This window comes from Lissotriton vulgaris, chromosome 10 (genome assembly GCF_964263255.1).
Source record: "Lissotriton vulgaris chromosome 10, aLisVul1.2, whole genome shotgun sequence".
NCBI classification, from domain to species: domain Eukaryota; kingdom Metazoa; phylum Chordata; class Amphibia; order Caudata; family Salamandridae; genus Lissotriton; species Lissotriton vulgaris.
In genome coordinates, this window is record NC_141698.1 from 152,962,503 (window position 1) to 152,984,543 (window position 22,041).

Here is a 22,041-nt window from a genome sequence, read left to right on the forward strand (position 1 = left end):
CTAAATATTTGTGCTGTAACTATATTTTGGCCACGGTATTAAGGCCCTTACCAACTAAACTGATAATCAAATCACACGTACTACACGCAAACTAATATAAAATCATTCATGAAAATGCACTGTGCTATTTAAAGTAAATGTTATTGTTAGAACATTGAAATGCATGAAAGTTTGGTTTGATAGGAAAACGTGTGATTCTGATAAAAAACAAAGAATAACATACAAAAGATAAAAACTTGACAATATGATATATTATCAATTTTGTTGTTGTGTTATTCTTTACTCGTTGGCACCATTATGCTTTACTGTTTCATAAACATGTCTTATATTCTCTTATTTTTTCGTATAGGTTTGGGTAATTGCAGACAAAGTTCAAGGTAGCCACGGTCTCAGTTGTGGAACAGTTTGCCATCGAACAGGGGTACAGCCACTGGAACCGAAGGGGCAGTCGTGGGACTATGGAATTGGGGTGAGCAGTCACCTGACTATTTTCTTTCTTTCCAAGAAAAAAACATTTAGTGAAGCAGAGAAAGGTCAATTAAAATCAGGATTACCAGAAGACCCATTTGATATTGCAAATACTGAAAATGTGCATTTATTTATATGCATTTTTCTAAGGCTAGTAATCATAGAGCAGTGAAATAATTTGAAGGGCAGAATCTTGATAGTGTAAATTTTCATTTAAGACTTGGCTTTCAGTATGAGTTAAAGTTATCAGCTGCTATTTTAAGAGGGCATGACAAGGATTATTAAAGGTACTCTTCCAAAAAATGTTTGTAGATGAGATTATAACTAAATGTAAGGCCACTCAGAATCACAATAAAACTATAAAAAGTAGAGACACAATCGAAACAATAGGGCTGTTCACAAAACATTTTTCCTAGCAGAATTATGAACTGAAAGTTAGAATGCTTACCTATGTACATTTTAAAGAATTAGCAAATTTTAAATATGAACCAATTATGTGGGGGAGGGGAGGTGTGTATGTAGAGAAAACGTTGTGTGTTTGGGTAAGTGTGGGTGCAGAGCCAGTCTGTGTGCTTAAGTAAGTCAACCTAAATCATCAGCAGACTCTAAATATGTCTACAAAGACAACATAAACTTTCCTCTCAAAGCTTGATTTGAAACATAGCAAATGAAAATTATCAAAAGCCGCTTAAACCTCTCGGTCAAAACTCTTAAAAGCCCAGAGCCCTTTAGAGGCGGAGGAAAGTAGAGGAGACAGATACAGGCCTGGAAACATACTCCGGTTGGGCATTGTTAGAGCGAAAAAAACAGGTAATTGCAAAGGTTTGCCAACTCTAAGTCCACATACCACCTCTTTTTTTCTTTACGTGGGTCAGGAAAAATTAGTGCGTGTCCCATCATTATCCTTAACTGAATCGTAATCAGAGACTGTGAATGATAGGAATTCCCACCACAGTCCATTCAACATTCTCTCCTTTTGAGTTAAAAAGCTGTCAGCCTTGGGATTTTAGAACACAAATGTCCCTTAGCCCACACCTCAGTCTTAATTGGAATTAGAACAATAAGGTGACCTTTAACACTCAGAAGTCATCTCCCTTTTAATGGTCTGCAGTTCTTGTCTCCTTATAGGGATGACTTTGCTCAGACTGTTATAAACATGCATGCTGGGTTTGATCATTGGCATGCCTCTCTTCCTCTGTGTGGTCCTAGCCACCACTCACATTGCTCAGTATCACACAACACTGCTGTTAGTATACCGACTCCTTGCCAGAAGGCTTATTTAGGGGGATTCATGTGACCTTCATAACACTCAGTGGGCTACCCTGGGACCTCTCCAACACCACTGTCAAAAGATAATGCTGTACTGCAGCCTGAAGACTTTATTAGGGATACTGATGGGCATATGTAAGCAATTGGGATATTAGTTGATGGGGTGGGGACCCACCTCGAGTAATAATCATAATCTCTGTCAGGGTGAAGCCTCAAAGTAAGTCACTAAATTAACCTGAGCTTATCCCCGTAGCCTATGGCACAGAGCAGACAGGCCTTCCTTAGAGGCATTGTGTCAAGTATGCAGTACTAAAACCGTAATAAAGTCAAAATTCAAAACAATAGAAATCCCACAATGAATTAGAAATATAGAGTAAATCTACCCCATCCAGATGACAATATCCTCAGGGATGAACTTAACCAGTATAAATGAACACACAACACCTGTTAAATATCAGGGGATATACCTAAGCTCAGATATTTCTGAAACCTACACTTCAAATGTGGTCTCCTAGATTGCCTAGAAAGAAGCATATGGAATTGGCTGTGATTTCCGATGCCTCTGATGGGACGAAAAGTGTTAAGCAACATGATAATGCTCATGAGGGTACTCTATGTGCTACAACATATGCCAGTGCACATCCCTGAGTCCTGCTTAGGTGGATTGAACGAGCTTCTCTAGCTGTTACACTGGGGACACAGGAGAGCGCGGATAAGCTTGGAAATTCAACAACTCCCATGGGATAGCAGGGAATTACAGGCACCAAACTTTAAGGTGTATGACTGGGCAGCTCAGATCCAGAACACAATAGAATGGTTTCAGGAAGGGGGAACAGACCCTGTCACAGAAATGCTAGCCCAAATGACCAGGCTTGAAAGCTCTTGGCACTGCCACGGCAATGCGCAAATATAGATCGACTCGGCCAGACAGGTTCAGACATTATTTACCAGCTGGGAAAGCACAACGGAGCGGGAAAAGGAGGAATACATCTGCTTAGAGCAGTTAGTTCCATGGTACACAGCCATAAGCCCTCACTACTACCGCTCCTGAGTCACTGGTCAAGGGCAGTAGCCCGATCTGTTTAGGGGATTCGTATGTGGATGGTAGGATGTTGGGATATGTAGACTTCTTTAGCCAATGGGACGTCATGGGTGGCTGCTTCCTTGCATATGCTGAGTTGGCGGCGGCCGTAAGGAAGGCTTGACTGGTGTTCCCACCGGAACCGGGCACACTCATACTGAACCAGACATGAGTGGAGAACGTAGGCTTATTTCCCGTCTGTATGCCTCTTGTTCCGCACACAGCTAACCGCATCATGTCACTGAAAACACAAAGGGAGACAGACGTGGGTGAGATGCTGAGTGAGCGTGACTGAGCCTCTGTGATGGGCAACTGCAGTTGGGTGAAACAATGCACGGTTGAAGCTTATACATTGTAAATGTATACAAAGAGATTATGCCACGCTACAGTGGTTACACAGATTAGACCCGACCAAACAGGAAAACTGCCCCAAATGCCGGTCGTCCGCGGGACCTATATTTATATGTGGTGGATGTGCCCTACAGTGGGAACTTTCTAGGGCGAGGTGACTCGGTGCTGGGGAATTGACTGAATTACAATTGTTGCCTACAATATGGCTGTGCCTTTTGGGCTTGGTGACCCAATCCAAACATACTAAATATGTAGAAAAGGTGATAGAATTAGGTTTAGCCGTGGCAAAGAAATGTATAGCAATGCGCTGGATGACCTGCCGGTCTACCAGGACTTAGGTGCAGTTTGATGCTGACCACGATGGCAGGCTAGTCAGGTACATTTACTAGGTTTGTCCTGGTCCAAAGATATTTCCTTCTGACTTTAGTCCTCAAATCCCAATCCACAACAGGTGAACACTTCTAAAGCCCCCCCACAGGGCCTCAACTGAGCATTGGAAGACTCACAGTGTGTCAGGGGTAGTTCTTTAAATGTTTTTCTAGCTAGTCCCATTCTCAATATACAGTATTAGCATCTAATATTGCATCCCTGTGTTTTCCTTTGAAACAGCCAGCCTTGCTACAGTGAAAATAGATTTTGTGGCCTTTTAATTGTAAGGACATGTGTTACATTAAGCATTGACATGTCCCACTTTTAAATTCCATATTCCCTGCCTTTCGCTCAATAAGGCCTACTTAGAGGTGACTCATAGATATTTAAAAAGAAGGTTTATTCCAGTCCAAAGGCGTTATTTTTATGTATCAAATGTGTAGTTTAAATCTGCACAGGCAGGCTACACAGAGTAGTTCTTCAGCCATGTTTGCATTGTCACTCTAGTGGATGGCATAATGGGTGCTGCATTCAACTTAACTCACAGGCCCAGAGTACACTTTAGTACCACATACAATATATATTGCATGGTAATTTAAATATCTCTGTTAGGGAGCCCTTGCACATTAAAACTGGGTTAGCAGGAGTAAAGGGTACTGAGTTGTACAACCAACAAAAATAGGGTTCAACAAAGAGGCAAAACATTTGAGTGACCCTGCAGAAAGGACAAGTTTCCAACATCACACCAGAAACTTTAAAGCTTTATTTTCCAGGAATTCCATCTTTTTTTCACCTTGGTTAAGGATGCATGCCCACAATATTGGACTCTCTGGTTTCTGTAAGTTTTAGTCAATAAGGACCTGGAGTTGGTAAAGGAGTCCTTCTTTAAACAGTGGACCTTAGATAGGAAAGACTGGGAGCTAAGGAAGCCTAGTGTGCGCAGATTTGTCACCTAGAAAACTGTGCAAACCTTTGAACAATATCTTCTGGGGTTTTTTAAGTGGTTACAATCGTTTTTTATTGACCAGGTTTCGTTTCGATCTTTTTTATCTTCTGCTTGCGCAGCCATGTGGGTGTAGTAGGGGTCAGAGCTTAGTGTCCTGTGGCTGCGGCGGTAAGTCTCTGCAGGACATGCTCCATTTTATAATGTTCTGTAGTTATTATGAGGTTCCCCGGAAGACTTTTATTATCCCCATTTTGAAAAAGCTTAAGTTCAGCAGATGCGCCCTGCTTTTACCTTTTTACAAATGTTATCTGGCAAAATTGTTTTTATGTTCTTAGCTTTTTTAAATCTGCTGTTTGTCTCCGAGCCAGTTGCGATTAACTGTCTCAGGGATACAAGGGATGGCTGAGATGTGATCCTGGAAGTATCGCCACCTTGTACTTAGTCTTTGTAACGATTTTTGATCTCTTTTTTTTTTTATTTTAAACCCTATTTTATACACTCACATAATACCATATTTTATTATGGTGTACAGCATTTGATGTTATTTGGTAGATTATTTTAATGATAGACTTCTTTGTATATACTTTTTTATTTGACTTGTATGGTTTTATGCAAAAACCGAATAAAGTGAATTGATTGATTGACTGATTGCTTGATTGAGTTTTAGTGTCGGTGTGTTGCTAGGCCTTCTTAAAGTTCGTATTCAACTATCCGAGCTCTTCTCATCACACTCATTTTCAGGTATATGCCCTTAATTTCAACTAATGCCGCTTCCTTTGGGTAAAATCTTCACAGCGTCCTCTTTGTAGAACGCTGCAAGTCATTCAGTGCAACCATACTCCGGGCTCCCCCTGGAGAAAGTATGGTACCAGAAAGCCTACATGACTGGAGTTCCTTTTCACAAAATCCTCTAAATGCGCAGACTGGACTTCTCAGTAGTTGGAGAATCTGCACCGGGCTCTTGAAGAAATGTGGTCAGTATTGGGATTCTTGAGGGGAAAATATAATTGAGTCTTGCCTGCCTAGCATCGCATCTTGGATAAATCCCTCTGTTCCAGATTTCTTTGGAAGAAATGTTTGTTGTTTTTGCATGAAGGCAATGGAGAAAGTCAATCATTTATTTGAGTTACCTAGTCAGTGTTGCCAATAAAGCATGTGCCTGTTTGGCACACTCTAACAATTTCAGAATCAGTGGGGAAAGGGCATCGGCAGTGACTTGAGGAAGTAAAATGATGATCACCTCTAAATGTAATGGTCAAAACAGATTAGAGTTTAAGATAGTTCACGGTAGTTCTTGTCAAGAATGTTTGCAAAAAAAGTGGCAAATGTTGAAATTCAAACCACGTTCTGCATGAGTTTCTTGGTCAGATTGGACTTTAATGCAAATGTTTGAATCACGCAAGACATTAATTCAATGTAGGAGACTTTTTTACGAGCAAATTAAAGAGAGATCACATGTCCACAGCTCGAAACAGTTTTCGTTGAGTGGAGCTGGCGGTCTCATTAAAACCTGAGAGTCCATGCCTTCTACACAATTGTGCCCCTCTTTTATAAAACTGTGTTAAAGCCCCATGATTCTTCCACAGGCTGCAGACCATGGGCCAGGTGCTCCTGACATGTCCTGGCAGCTGGACTTTCACTTTTCATAATCAATAATTGTGGAATTCTCTTCCACTAGAAATGTGCCACATCTTTTCACAGCGTCCACATGTTAACGCTTGATATTAAGTTTACATTGCTCTACTTGCCATCAGTTGCTCATCTCTGAGCTATAGTTTACTATGATGTGTGCCTCACAAGTGTACTCATTCATTTATGCAAAAAGAAATAAAATTACAGAATTCAAGAATTTCTGTTCTAGTTTATGGGTCTCATCCCATTATTCCTTAAGACAATCACTAGGTTCGGTGAAAGTAGTAGGAGAGACGCAAATAGATCAGGGAATAGTCTAAGGTCAGAGCTGACGGTCAAGATCTGAGTGACATGAAACAAGACAAAAAAGCTAACCAGACAGGAAAAGTAAAGAGTAAAAGAACAAAACGCTAAGCGTAAAGAAGGATCAGTTAAACAAACTTCAATCCTAAGCCTGGAGAAGAGACTAGGTAAACAGAGCAAAATACAAAAGCAAACATTGAAGACGCGCTCTAATATGGTATTTACGTTGGAATAGATTCGTATTTTTCCAATGTCACTTTCCAAATGGTGCGCATACTTTTTTTTCCATCGAGGTGGGGAGAAGGATCCATGCCTTCACAATCGAGTTTTGGAAATGTCATTTTGCCAAGGTCTCATGTTCTGAAAAGTCGGTTCGTTTCCAGAGCTCAATAGTGAAGAGATACTCGTCAGCGTGCCCGCCGAGAAGCACTGTAACCAAGCAGTACTCGAGTGGGTTGCTTGATACAGATAATCAAATGCTTAAAATGTTTTAAATATTGCAAAGCCAGTCTTCGAGGCACGTGGCTGCTCCCAGAGTCGTTCACAGATATAGAGAAAATTGTGTGATTATTATGGCCTGTCGATTTGAAATGGTAATGTTGTACGTCTCATAGTCAACTCAGGGCTACATAACATTCCCCCGCCCCACATACCCAAACCCGCAAAGGAAACACAGACAATTAGAGTTTGGGTAAAAAAACAGCTGCAGGATTTATTTACATACAACATATGTAAAGATGGTGGGTTAGCTTACGGGCGATCCAGGACAGGCCGCATTCTCGCCACCTGTCCGCCTGTTTGAGCCAAACAGCACAGTGGCGAACCACCCAACTGCTGTATAATATAATTAAATACTGACACACCCATTTGCTGGGCGTGACTAGGCAAACCCCCGGCTGCACAGGCCCACAACCGCCCGAAGGACTACTGGGGCGCCGACACGGATTCCTGCACCTCCCATGAGGTTACAGGTTAGGCTCTGGCACCCCTATGTGCCCGCTGAAGTACATCATTTGCACCTCTCTTCTTCCGGATCGCCCCGTAACTCCGCCACAGCCTGTGCGGTGGTCACCGCTGCCGCACAGGCCCCCCACCAATAGTCACCTGTTCTACCTGCATCCTCTGCTCATAAGTGCCTCTTTTAAGTCCAGCAAAAAGAGGTCTAAGCCAACAGGCGTGAGATGAACACCATCCTCCTCGAAGTACCCCTTGACCTTCTCCTGAATCAAGTCATGTTTAATGAAACCCAGCCCTCTGCGCTGCGTAAACTTTTTCATGGCCGCGTTTATGCGCCTTCTAGTTTTCTCGATTGCCTCACTGGACTTAGCACCCCGCCAGTGTCTTCTGGGCACTAACTCAGACCACCAGACCTCGCATTCGCGCAACATGCTGCCAATGATACCCAGGTCTGTTTTCATCCTGAGAAGCAAAGCGGACTTCCCCACAGAGGTAATGTCATTGCCACCCAAGTGGATTATTAAATGCTGGGGAAGAGGCCCCCCCCGGGCAAGGATCTCCTTCAGCCGAAAGAGTAGGCTATGCCAGCGCATTCCAGGGTACCCCAGCCACACGCACTCTATCTCTGTGAAGGAACCAATCCACTGTCTGATGGCAGCCCATCGAGCCAATCTGCTGACCATAGAATGCCCCAAGACCCACACGCGATTACCTGTCAAAGAAAGACGCGATATGTTCAAGGGTGTTTATTCAATACACATGTTTATACAAATATACGAGGCACAGCAAGCAAAATCAACAAAACTGAAAAGGAAAAAGGGTGGGGATCACGGCCTAACATAACGCCTATAACAGGCAGATTCCCAACGCCCCACCGACTGCACCTGCCCTGGGGACATCCCAGCGCGGAAGGCCGAAGTGGCCGCCCCTATGCGGAAGGAGTGACTCGAGAACTTCTTCCCTAAAACCAACAAGCCAGCCCTGTCAAGGCAAGCCAGCATGATCTTGTCCATTTGATATTTTGTTAAAGGGCTGAAATCGGCATGCACTAGGAGGTAACCAGGCCCCGACGGGCGTAATGCTAGGAAGGCTTGCAGCAATGCCACGGGGCAGTAACGGGAATCCCCAAGGGGGGAGAGTCTAATAAGAGACCCCTTACCAGACTGGTCAGTTTTGGATCTTCTCAGCTTAATCGACAACCCACCCTCGAAATTAATATCCGCCACACCCAGGGCATCCATAGAGGTATCTGACTTAGAACGAGCCACCAGCTCACTGCTCCTGAACGCACCAAAGAAAGCTATGACAAAAGCAGCAGCGAAGAGGGCCTCCTCGTACCCGGAGTGCACAACTGCTTGCAACATCTGCAACATGGCCTGGAGAGAAGGGAAATCAATTGGAGACCTGTCATCTGGGGCCCTCGGATCCTCCCGCGCCCAACCCTTCAAGGCTGCCCTAATTGCAAATGAAGAAGTGGGGTCTTGCCCCCCACGCAGTCTAGCCTCGTGACCAATGGCCGCTAGGTGGCCGCAAACCCAAGAATGTGATTTCAACTGCTTTTTAGCCCACACTATAAAGGCATGAACTTTCTTCTCTAATGGCAACGTTTGCAAACCCAGGTCAGAGATAACTTTCGTGAATGTAGCACGGTGGCTTGCATAGCGCTTACGTGTACTCAACGCTAATGATTTCTCGCCCAGTTCCCTCATGTGCTGCTCCACTCCAAGATGTGCCAAAGCCTTGGCGCAAAGGGGGTCATCTCCTCTCTCGCCTGAGGGCAAGCTGCCCGGAAACGTTCCAGCTGAAAACGAGAGAGAGCGTCAGCTGCGACATTGGTGACCCCCACAATGTGTCTGGCTCTAAATTCGACATTGCAAAACAGGCACCTGCTAGCCAGCTCCCGGAGTAGAGACAGCACCAAGGGGCAGCTGGCAGACCACCCATTGATCGCCTGCACCACTGCCATGTTATCTGACCAGAACAAGACTTTTCTGTGGGACAAGAGCTCAGGCCACAGGTGTAAGGAAATGACAATCGGGAAGAGTTCCAGGACAGCAATGTTGGAAGTAATGCCCCGCTTGCGCCAAGAATTGGGCCAACCCTGCGCGCACCACTGCTCTCCCAAAATGGCCCCAAAGCCCTCGCGGCCCGAGGCGTCAGTGTACATGTTTAACTCTGGACTCTCCACCCACAGGGACCTCCACTTCACGGTCCCATTAAATTCTGCCAAGAAAACATCCCACATCCTCAAATCCTTCTTGAGAGCTGAGGTCAACCTGACAAAATGGTACTGTTTGTTAATCTTAGCAGTGGCTTTGGCCAGGCGCCTTGCAAAGACGCGCCCAACAGGAATCACTCGCGCAGCAAAGTTTAGCTTACCTAGTAGGCTCTGAATGACCCCCAGAGGCCTTTGTCTCTGCCCAGCAAGGCCTGAATGTCCCCCCTCAAGGCCACCACCTTTTCTGCTGGCAGACGGGACACTCCCTGCACAGTGTCAAGCTCAACCCCCAGGAAAGTCAGCACCTGAGCAGGGCCTTCGGTCTTACCCGGCGCTAAGGGCACCCCCAAGCGACCAGCCAGCTCCACAAAACAATCCAAGCCCTCTTGGCACTCCTGCGTGCCCTCCCTCCCAATGAAAAGGAAATCATCAAGGTAGTGGGACACCGCAGCCACATTGTATTCCTCTGTGAGGGCCCACTGCAGAAAGGTGCTGAATGCTTCAAAGAAGGCACACGAGACAGCGCAACCCATGGGCATACATTTGTCGAAGTAGTACCCCCCTTTCCATTTGAAGCCCAAGAGATGCTGACTGTCAGGGTGGACCGGTAACAAGCGGAAAGCCGCCTCTATATCTGCCTTGGCCAGCCAGGCTCCTTCTCCTGCCCTCCTCACCAAATCTATGGCCATGTCCAGGGAACAGTAGGAGACCGAACAGGCCTCCTCAGGCAACCAAGAATTGACAGAGTTCCCCTCTGGGAAGGACAAGTTGTGTATCAGCCTGAAGGCCCCAGGTTCTTTTTTAGGGACCACGCCCAAAGGGGACACGACAAAGTCCTGGAGGGGGGGGACAGGAAAGGCCCAGCCACCCTCCCCAAAACTACCTCCTTGGTGATCTTTTTGTCGACAACCTCTGGGAGCTCCCTCACTGATTTTTGGTTTTCAGCATCTCTGCTGACTCTGGGACCCTGATAGGGGATCTGAAAGCCCTCGAGGAAACCATGGGACAGGATATCCCTATCTTTCACATTGGGGTATTTATGAAGGAGGGCAAGCAACCTAGGCAAAATGATTGGGGATGGTCCTTTGGACCTAAGAGGGGGGGGGGTCCCTGACGGGCAACACAGGTGGACAAAGGGGGGGGATGAGAAGGTCGGGCTGCTGGGGTACCTCAGAAACAGGGGAAGGGAGGGGGGAGTCCCCGGAGATACTATTTGTCTTTGCTGGCAGCATTGGGGGCGGGGGATCTCTTCTCACATGAAGACTCAGGGTGGGAACAACCGCACCTGTTGCACGCATGGGCAAACTTACAGGCTTTCCCCCAGGTGCAGTTTCCCGCATTGAACATCCTGCAGGAGGAAGGGGCATACTTCTTGGTGAATTGTTTGTTAAAACCGCCCCCCCCACGCCCCCCACGAAAGGACTGGCGAAAATTACTCTTCTTCTGAGAGAACTGCTTCTCATTATCCGTCTTCCTGGCCTGGACAACACTGTTACTACTTTCTACTTTACTTTTGCCCATATGAGCAATCCACAGTCTGACCTCGACCTGATCCCACTCCAGCTCGGGGCAGACAGACATCTTTTTCCGGAACTCGCAGTCATATGAATACCACCCCATCCCAGATGTTGCTTCCGCTTCATTAACTATGACGCTGTTGTATTGGAAAAGGCCCTGTGCTTGATCCGGGAAACGCTCAGTTATGACAGCTGCCAAAATGGCGAAGGCCTGACGCCAGTTTTTAATAGACTTCTCAGGCCAGGATTGGAAGCGAGCCTTCTTTTCCTCATCTTTAGACCCCATCCTTCGCACATCTACCCCATCCGCCCCCAGCATGAGGAGCGAGAAAATGTCTATGAACTCCCTCCTCCAAATGCCTTCCTTCGCCGCCTGAGGAACCTGCCAGGCCAGGGAGCATTTGCCTGACAGAAGGGGCGCCATGGTCATGAGGGCTGTGGGCGCAGGGATGGGCACCAAAGCTGTCGGTGGAGCCACAGCACTGATAGTTGGCAAGGGTGTAGGACCGGCAGATGCCCCCGCCAGTGGCTGGACTGCGACAACCACCGGCAAGAGGGCCTCCTGGGGCACACTCTGCACCGGCGGCAAAACCTGTTGAAGAATAGCTCCCGGCACCAGACTGCTGGGAGAGCTGACCGACGGGACAATAGGCAAACAGATTGGACCTGCATCAACCCCCCCTTGTGAAGGAGTACCACCCCACACTTGGACAACATCTGCCTCCCCGGCAGAAGACAACGGGGCCACTGCTAAAGGTGGCAAAATCACAGATTGCACAGAAACAGATGATCGTGACTGGGCAGGGCACAAACTGGCTCTAATTTCAGACATAAAAGACGCCAGCGAGTCAGTAATCTTACCCAGGTCCGCCCGGGTAGCGAATTCCGCACTAGAGGCCGCCAAGCGAGGAGGGGAGGGGGGGCACACCCGGACCACCGCTGGGGGGGATGCCGGGGCGTGCACTATCACGTTTCTGATCGGGTCAGCCGCCCTGGACTTTGCGGGGGGCTCCGGTGGGAAGTCCTTGACTGTTGGCTTCCTCGTGCGTTTAGACCTCCCTGTGGCTGTGTCCTCTGCCACCTCAATTTCAGATATTTGTGGGGCAGGGGCCGGCCCTGGTGCTTTAGGGGGGTTGGCCAGTAAAAGTCCACTCGCCCACGCCACCCCATTGGCCTTTATCGCATCCAAAAGGGCTTTCATCTGAGGGTCCTGCGACGGTCCTAGTCCAGAATCCTCAACCTGGGATGTCTGAGAGAAAAGAGCGGGGGACCCCTGACTCTCCATGCCGCCTCGAAAGTATCCTGCAAAAGAGATGACCGTGAGCAACGCATACACACGACTTTCGACAAGCCAGCAGACACCTTTCACCCCTTGAAAGCTCTCACCCCAAGGCCCGCTAAGACACTATACCAGGATGGAAAAGACTTGTCCCTCTAACAAACACCTCCTGGGGAAAAACCCACTCGTAGCGCAACATACCTCTGCGAATATCCTCGTGACTGTAATCGAAAGTAACGCACCGATGCGGTCCTCAAAACCAGTAAATTCCTGAAACAACAGAGTGGGCTGTGAGACACCTGAATTCAAACATAAAATGCCCTTACCGGGACACAATGAGCACCCATGCACCTAAACCGCCGGTAAACGTCCCGGGGGGGGGGGCGGGCCCGAGAAGGCAGGAAGCTTGAGAAGTCCTCCACGTGAACACCCAAACGCACGCACATAAACATACCTTACACTGACTCCGCTTAGGTGTGGGCGCACTATGGCGAGCGGAGGTGCGAGTGAAAAGCGCGCGCTAGATGCTCTGATGCCTGGCAAACCCGGAAGGCCTGGGTGCGGAAGCGACTGCACGCAACGGCCGGAATCTGTAAGAAAATAAAACAGGCACGTAAATAACCGGGCGCCGCTGAGGCCGCAATGGCCGGTGCGCGCGCCCACACAGAAAGAAAGGCCCATGAGTCAGCCTTGACGACACTTCCTGGAAAGAAGCCACAATATTAGTACATTAGGCAAGGGAGAAAGGCCGGCACCCGGCAACAACACCCCAACAGGCCCGGGACCCATCAACGCAGGCCCCACCTTCCTCCCCCCCCACAAGAAAGCAAACTTCAGCCAGCGCGAACACTCTGCGACCTCGGGAAGGGGGCTTACGAAATTACGGACTCGCGCACGCCCACCGGGTCCCCCCACAACGCTCAACGTCCTGGCCCTATCGGAAGAAAGAGGCCTGGAGGGCCCGAGGGCCTATCGATACAAGGAAACCTTCGGCCAATTAATGCACAAGAACATAGCCAGCGAGGGACACTGAAAATAGACACTGAAAATACTGGCGAAACCATATAAATGAAATATCAGCAAGCGTGAGGCCGCAAGGGAGACCCGCCAGATCTGCTCGTCGGATCCCGCGCCCACACGGACCGGACACCGCAAGCTAAGCGCTCCTCCCCCCCGCACCGCTACATACATTGAATACAGTTACGTTGTTCCCTGCATCCCTTTGGAAACATTCTCCGCCCCTTCAGCAATGTAGCACATGGCATCCCGTTATAGCGATAAGCCTACAATACCAGCGTGTCTACGGTACTGCTAAACATGGATCTACGTAAGCACATCATAATGAAACGACAATCGAATCACGAAGCAGCCTGCAGACTGAAAGCTAGTTCCCCGCATCCCTTCGAAAACATACCCCGCCATCATAAATGTAATAAGCTACTGAACTACATGGGTACTGCATATTGCCTAAACATTGGACACAGATGCACAACTCGAAATTACAAACATGAATAACTCAGCAGACCTAGAATAGTATTTTTAAATAAACATTGCGCGGCAACATATCATGAGCGACTGAGCAGGCAATTTGAAAAACGCGCGCGCACAAACAGAACATTTTACCGTGACCACCGCGTGCAGCCCCCCCATGAGCAAGAACGGCACGCCGGCCACACACAAAATGGCCACCCAGACGGGAGTAAGACGGGCCGAGGAAGGAGAACGGAGGTAATGTGCCCCCGGGGAATACAGGCCCCATCTTGCGGCGACTGCACCCTCACCCCTCCTGCTAGGCCGCCCAAATTTACCAAAAGGCACGAAACAGTGAAAAACGGGGCTAGCCGACTTAGGAATCGCAGCGGGGCCCGACAAGTACAGGCCGGACCCGCACTGCGAATGGGGACAAAGACCGAAACGGCCCCGGTCGTCCCCCCCCCACAGCAGCCCGTTACAACGGGCCGCCTCGCCAGGCTCAACCTACCTAGAGGGAGCAGGCGGCAACGCAGGAAGGGGGGGGGGATGGGGTAGGCCCGAGGCCACGCTCACCTCGAGAGAAACGAAAAGAGTGTCCCGCAAGATCGTACGGCGTCCGGGCGGCAAAGAGGCTTAGGATAGGGGCACTGCAGCATAAGTACCCCAGAAGCCCCTCCCCGCCGCCCGGACGAGATTCTCGGCAGGCCGCCTCCTCCAACCGGTGAGGCGGATGTGCCGGACAGGCAAGTGGGGGCGGGACCGTCCTCCTTGACTAGGTACCCGCCCTCTTGATGGCCACTGCGTGGCCTCGGGCAGGCGCATGTACCCAACCCGCCACAATGCCCCTCATGTATTTTGCTCGTATTTTACACTGTGTGATAAGCTGTCAGGCTGTAGAACCTCAATAAAGTTGGTTATAAAAAATTTAAAACAAACGTAAATTGTAAGAGATAGTAAAACAAAACACTTATTTTCTTAGTCTGACTAAGGCCCTGATGTCATCAGTAATAATTAAGCAATGTCCTATTTGCGATCCCCTGAGAATGCAAGGACGGTGGCTGCAGGAAACAGCAGACTACCCTCCTTGCATTTGGTTTTCCAAACAGGAAATTATTTTTAAGAGCAGCATGTGCCCATTAAAAAATATTCTGTCAGGGAACGCACCAAGGAGCACAAGTTGTTATACCCGGGAGCACTTCCTGCCTCTATCAAGCCTCAACCACAACTCCACCTCTTTGAACCCTACTGAGGCTGCTTGGCACTCTTCCATTTGGGGACAGCTTTCCCTTTTTTAAATTAGATACAATTCCCTTTGAAGTGTTGGGATCTGACCAATGATTTGCGACTACACATTGTAGTCACAGAGAACTGATGTACTCAATTGCAACTCCTAAGTGGGGCTGGGAATCTCCTTTAAACAACTTCCTATTTATGGTTCGTAATGGGTTGCAAAACCTCTTGAAAATTCTTTCTTGACTTTTATTAGAGTTATTGGGCATAACAAAATATTTTTTATGCCATACAATGCCTGCATTTTTGTGAATTTTAAGCCTGGCAGCCGCAAACGTGCTTTGTACATGGGGACCCAAGTGCATTTCTCCTCATTTAGAAAGTACTGCCTTGTCTGGCCATTTGGCGTTCCCAATTTTATGGAAAGCAGTGACACAAACGAATAGTAAAAAAAAACTGTTCTCTACCAGGGGATCCTCATTAATAGTCATAAGCACTAGAATATTCCCGCCCGTGCGCGGGACCCCGGAAACACAATCATATATGTACCTATGTACCCCACAGATATATATATATATATATATATATATATATATCAACAAACACATGGCAACCTCGGTACACACATGGGGCATTAGTGGGCTTAGTCGTATTCGCAGACGCGTTTCTGGCTTCTGCCTTCATCAGTGCGGAAAAGCCATCGATGATTGGCCACAGTCTTTTAAACAGTCCTGCCATTTGATAGGTGTATCCTTGGCCAATGAACGGCCAGCAATGGGGCGTCTTCATTCCTGTTATTTCTTGCCAATCGTAATGTTCATGGTGCACCCATCGTCGAAATCAAATGACAGCTGCACTTGCTGTGGTCCTGTGTCCCCTCGCCTGCCGCTCCACACCTGTGAGTGCCCCACGTAATAGAGAGACACTCCTGCTTTGTATAAGCAACGACCTCACTCGGTCGACAGTATCTGTTAGCAGCGTTTCTGGCAGCCCAAATTAATAGAAAGACACCATTCCACCCAGGGCCAGCCGAACTCACGGCGGGTGCAACCGAAAAGCGGAGGTGGAACCGCTTTAAAGATCAACAAACACATGGCAACCTCGGTACACACACGGGGCATTAGTGGGCTTAGTCGTATCCGCAGACGCGTTTCTGGCTTCTGCCTTCATCAGTGCGGAAAAGCCATCGATGATTGGCCACAGTCTTTTAAACAGTCCTGCCATTTGATAGGTGTATCCTTGGCCAATGAACGGCCAGCAATGGGGCGTCTTCATTCCCGTTATTTCTTGCCAATCGTAATGTTCATGGCGCACCCATCGTCGAAATCAAATGACAGCTGCACTTGCTGTGGTCCTGTGTCCCCTCGCCTGCCGCTCCACACCTGTGAGTGCCCCACGTAATAGAGAGACACTCCTGCTTTGTATAAGCAACAACCTCACTCGGTCGACAGTATCTGTTAGCGGCGTTTCTGGCAGCCCAAATTAATAGAAAGACACCATTCCACCCAGGGCCAGCCGAACTCACGGCGGGTGCAACCGAAAAGCGGAGGTGGAACCGCTTTAAAGATCAACAAACACATGGCAACCTCGGTACACACACGGGGCATTAGTGGGCTTAGTCGTATCCGCAGACGCGTTTCTGGCTTCTGCCTTCATCAGTGCGGAAAAGCCATCGATGATTGGCCACAGTCTTTTAAACAGTCCTGCTGTGGTCCTGTGTCCCCTCGCCTGCCATTGGCCAAGGATACACCTATCAAATGGCGGATACGACTAAGCCCACTAATGCCCCGTGTGTGTACCGAGGTTGCCATGTGTTTGTTGATCTTTAAAGCGGTTCCACCTCCGCTTTTCGGTTGCACCCGCCGTGAGTTCGGCTGGCCCTGGGTGGAATGGTGTCTTTCTATTAATTTGGGCTGCCAGAAACGCCGCTAACAGATACTGTCGACCGAGTGAGGTTGTTGCTTATACAAAGCAGGAGTGTCTCTCTATTACGTGGGGCACTCACAGGTGTGGAGCGGCAGGCGAGGGGACACAGGACCACAGCAAGTGCAGCTGTCATTTGATTTCGACGATGGGTGCGCCATGAACATTACGATTGGCAAGAAATAACGGGAATGAAGACGCCCCATTGCTGGCCGTTCATTGGCCAAGGATACACCTATCAAATGGCAGGACTGTTTAAAAGACTGTGGCCAATCATCGATGGCTTTTCCGCACTGATGAAGGCAGAAGCCAGAAACGCGTCTGCGGATACGACTAAGCCCACTAATGCCCTGTGTGTGTACCGAGGTTGCCATGTGTTTGTTGATCTTTAAAGCGGTTCCACCTCCGCTTTTCGGTTGCACCCGCCGTGAGTTCGGCTGGCCCTGGGTGGAATGGTGTCTTTCTATTAATTTGGGCTGCCAGAAACGCCGCTAACAGATACTGTCGACCGAGTGAGGTCGTTGCTTATACAAAGCAGGAGTGTCTCTCTATTACGTGGGGCACTCACAGGTGTGGAGCGGCAGGCGAGGGGACACAGGACCACAGCAAGTGCAGCTGTCATTTGATTTCGACGATGGGTGCGCCATGAACATTACGATTGGCAAGAAATAACGGGAATGAAGACGCCCCATTGCTGGTCGTTCATTGGCCAAGGATACACCTATCAAATGGCAGGACTGTTTAAAAGACTGTGGCCAATCATCGATGGCTTTTCCGCACTGATGAAGGCAGAAGCCAGAAACGCGTCTGCGGATACGACTAAGCCCACTAATGCCCCGTGTGTGTACCGAGGTTGCCATGTGTTTGTTGATCTTTAAAGCGGTTCCACCTCCGCTTTTCGGATAGAGATATATATATATATATATATATATATATATATATATATATATATATATATATATATATATATATATATATATATATATATATATATATATATATATATATATATATATATATATATATATATATATATATATATATATATATATATATATATATATATATATATATATATATATATATATATATATATATATATATATATATATATATATATATATATATATATATATATATATATATATATATATATATATATATATATATATATATATATATATATATATATATATATATATATATATATATATATATATATATATATATATATATATATATATATATATATATATATATATATATATATATATATATATATATATATATATATATATATATATATATATATATATCAGAATCGACCCCCAAAGGGGTATCTCCGCGCTTGCCTTGGGAACCCGTCCTGGCTTTTCCCTGTGAGATAGCCCCTACAGGGCATCCCCATGGTGAAAGCCAGGCATCCCGCCACGGGGGGGCCATTGTGGAGATTAAGCAAGCTTAATGCCCAGAGTTGCAGAGTGTGAACCCATGATTAGGTCAGGCACCGAAGAGAGAATTATCGAGTCCATGGACATTTGAGCTCAAGACCCTGCCGCGTCGGGAATTGAACCCTGGTCCTGGGTCTGACCTCTGCTTCAGGGTCTGCCTGCTCTAACCAGTGAGCCACACTTCTCCACATATATATATATTAAGAAAAAAGCAAATGCAGCCTTACACATACTAGAGCTGAATAATGCTGTAAGGACTCACCATTATATCATAAAAGAATACTCTCAGATAGGACTGAACGCATATACAACTCCCAGGCTGCATTGCAGAAACATAGCCTAAAAAGGCTGAAAAGCTACCTCATAGCAACAGAGATAAACTGACACTGTGCCTTTAAAGCAGTCATGACCCCCAGCTTCCCATCATGCCTCAGGGGTGACAGTTAGGTCAGTTGTTCTTTCCGGCTCCTTCATGAAGGATCCTGGTTACACAGCTCCACTTTTTTCTGATTTTAGTCGTAAATAAGATTCACTTTTTTGAAATTTCTTTACTTACTTCAACGTCTTTCATCTCTTGAAGTAAGCTTTTGTCTTTTTTGACAGTTTTTGGGCATTTTTTCCACCCAGAATGCCTTTTCTTTTTGACCCCTGCCCTTCTTGCGGAAAAAAGAAGGTCAGGTCAGACTCTCATGAGGTCTGTATTCTTTGTTTGCCTAATTAGCATGACCCTAAGGCTTATCCTCATTGCCAGACCCCGTCCAAAAGAACTTTAAAGGACAGAGAAAGGATTCGTCTTCATGGGCTGGCAGAAAAGACTTCCAGAGGCAGGTCACCGACTAAGAAGGGCTCCAAGAGGGCAAGATCGACATCCAGAAGCAAGGTCCCTCGCCCTTCTACTTCAGCGCCGGGCTCAGCGCTGAAAAATCTACCACCACTGGGTCATTTATCCAAGAAAAGGCTGTTGACGGCGGGCTCGCAGTCGACAAGACATTGACATTCAGGTACGTCGAAGAATCGAGATCCTCTGCCGTCGTCAATCTGGCGACGATCGGCGTCGAGGAGTAGATACCCTCTGCCGTCATCAGCTCGATGTTCGGCGTCGAGGGCAGGTACCCACCCGTCGTCGTCAGTCCATCGACGATCGACGTTAAAGGTCAGGAGTCCTTCGCCATTGTCAACTCGGCGACGAAGGGTGTCGAGGATCGGGACCCCTCCGCCATCGTCTCGACGACGATCGGCGTCAAGGATTCGCAGCCCTCCGCTGTTATCTCGACGACGATCAGCGTTGAGGAAGAAGAGCCCTCCGCCGTCGTCAACACGGCGACGATTGGCGTAGAGGAGTAGAGGCCCTTCATCTTCACGACGTTCGGCGTCGAGGAGCAGAACCCCTCCGCCGTCGTCGGCTCATCGCAGTTCGACGTCGATACGAAGGGATGTTCAGGCGTCGTCCGCAAGGCACTTGATGTCAAGGAACAGGGAAACGGCGTTGTGACCGGGTTCAAGAACAGGCCGGAGATCGACGTCGAGAAGGAGGTCCAGGTTGGCGTCGAGAGGCGCATGCCCGACGTCAAGACCCGCTTCTGTGAGGTCTGGAGGAGGATCGGTGGTTTTGGTAACGGTATCAGCGTCACACCATTCTTCCTCTCATTCATCTAGACAATCTTCAGCAAGATCTGCCTCTCCAGAAAGGCGCTCAAGCAGACCAAGTCTTGGGTCTCCTTCACAGCACAGGGAAGCGTCCCCTGCTGTGCACTTGTCTCCAAGATAGATCCTTCCCCTGCATCACTGGAGTAAGGATACAGGAGCAACACAGCAGATGCGGGAATACGCCAGTCCTCTTCATAGGTCACCCTTACAGAGACTGGTACAGGAAGTGGACAGATCTAATTCGCCCAGGCTAGAGGAGCGAAGGGGCAGATCACGGGAGCGCAAACATAGTTCTCATCGTAAAAGAATACGGTTACCTACGTGGTCTTCTTCTTCTTCAACTCGATCCTCGAAGAGGGACTATTCTCCCACCCTATCGGACAGCCCTCTGTCTATAGTGTTTTCAATAGATGACATCAACATCTACCATGATGTGCTTCAGAGAGGGGCTCAGAAGCGAAACTTCAAGATGTCAACACCTCAGGTGACAACAACGGTCATCTTTGAGACTCTGCATCAGAGAGCAGCCTCTCGTCCGTTACTTCCCCTGGTTCCTCGACTTCTGGAGCCCGTAATGGACATTTTCCTGACTCCAGCTGCAATTAAAGCCGCTCCGGCTAAGATTCAGAAGAAGTACAAGTCTGCCTCCACAGACCCTGTGTTCTTGAAGACAGACCGGCCTGCAGATTCTGATATAATCGCGTCAGCGAGGAAAACTCATGCTGTAGCTGCTTCTTCATCGGTCCCACCTGATAAAGAAAGTAGGTCCCAGGACTCTTGGGGACGTAAAGTGTGTGGTTCTGCAGCGTCGTCACTGAAAGTCTCCAGTGCAGCAGCCTTATTAGGTCGCTATGACAGGGCCTTGTGGGACCGCTTCAAAGAGAAGTTGCAAAAAAAGGATCAAAAGGACTTTGAGGCGGTCATCACAGAAGGGTCGCTTGTTGCCAACCAAGTGATCAGCACGGCAGCGGATGGTGCTACACTATTGGTGTATTCATATGCCCATGGGATTTGCGTCAGGAGATCCTCCTGGTTGAGGCTGACAGCCCTCAAGCCGGATGTTCAGCAGAGAGCTGATTCTCCCGTTTTCCTGCTCCTTCCTGTTTGGCACCCATACGGATGAGGAAATGGGCAGGATGAATGCAGAGCTCGATACCCTCAAAGCCGTCGGCTTGGAGAAGAAGAAGGAGTTCAAGCATCGGTACAGACCCAATCACCGCAAGGGATACCAGCAGAGACTTCAAACCCCTCAATGCTCCCAGGGCAAAAGCCAAGGCAAGTCGCAGTATCAAGGCCGTAAATCAAACAGAGGTAGAGGTGGTCACCAGCAGCAGCCCTCTAACACGGCCAGATTGGCAGGGAATCAATGAGCGGGAGCTTCCTCTAGCGCCGTTGCCCGCTCCAGTGGGAGGAAGTGCTTCAAATCATCTGGCAGAGTGGTGCAGCATCACAAAAGATCGTTGGGTGCTCAGTATACTGCGCAATGGATACGCACTACGTTTTTGTGTGCTTCCTAAGGACATTCCTCCAAAAAGATCTCGTCCCCTCTAGTTAAAGTTGCTCCGGCAGGAAGTGGTAACCCGTCTGCGAAAAAAGGCCATAGAAGAGGTTCCTTCTGCACAGCAAGGGAAGGGAGTTTATTCCAGGTACTTTCTCGTGCCCAAAAGAGATCAGGAGCACAAGTTCAGACCTATCCTGGACCTTAGCTTGCTGAACAGAGTCATCATGAAGAAGAAGTTTGCATGTTGGCCCTTCATCAAATATGTCACATCTGCAAGCAGGAGTTTGGATGTGTTTGGTGGACCTCCAAGATGCGTACTTCCATATACCTATTACTCCACCTCATCGCAAGTATCTACAGTTTGTGGTTGGCGACAAACACTATCAGTTCAAGGTCTTACCCTTCGGACTGAAATCTGCCCCATGA

The 22,041-nt window shown here is 47.9% G+C and overlaps 1 protein-coding gene across 2 annotated transcripts in view; it reads left to right on the forward strand.

Moving 5' to 3' along the window:
- Positions 1 to 22,041, forward strand: part of TECPR1 (tectonin beta-propeller repeat containing 1) — a 575,261-nt gene that overhangs the window by 481,657 nt on the left and 71,563 nt on the right. For both annotated transcript variants that reach the window (XM_086940729.1, XM_086940728.1), the window contains exon 24: positions 350 to 469. In XM_086940729.1, the coding sequence (XP_086796855.1) occupies positions 350 to 469 (120 nt within the window). The remainder of the gene's footprint in view (positions 1 to 349; positions 470 to 22,041) is intronic.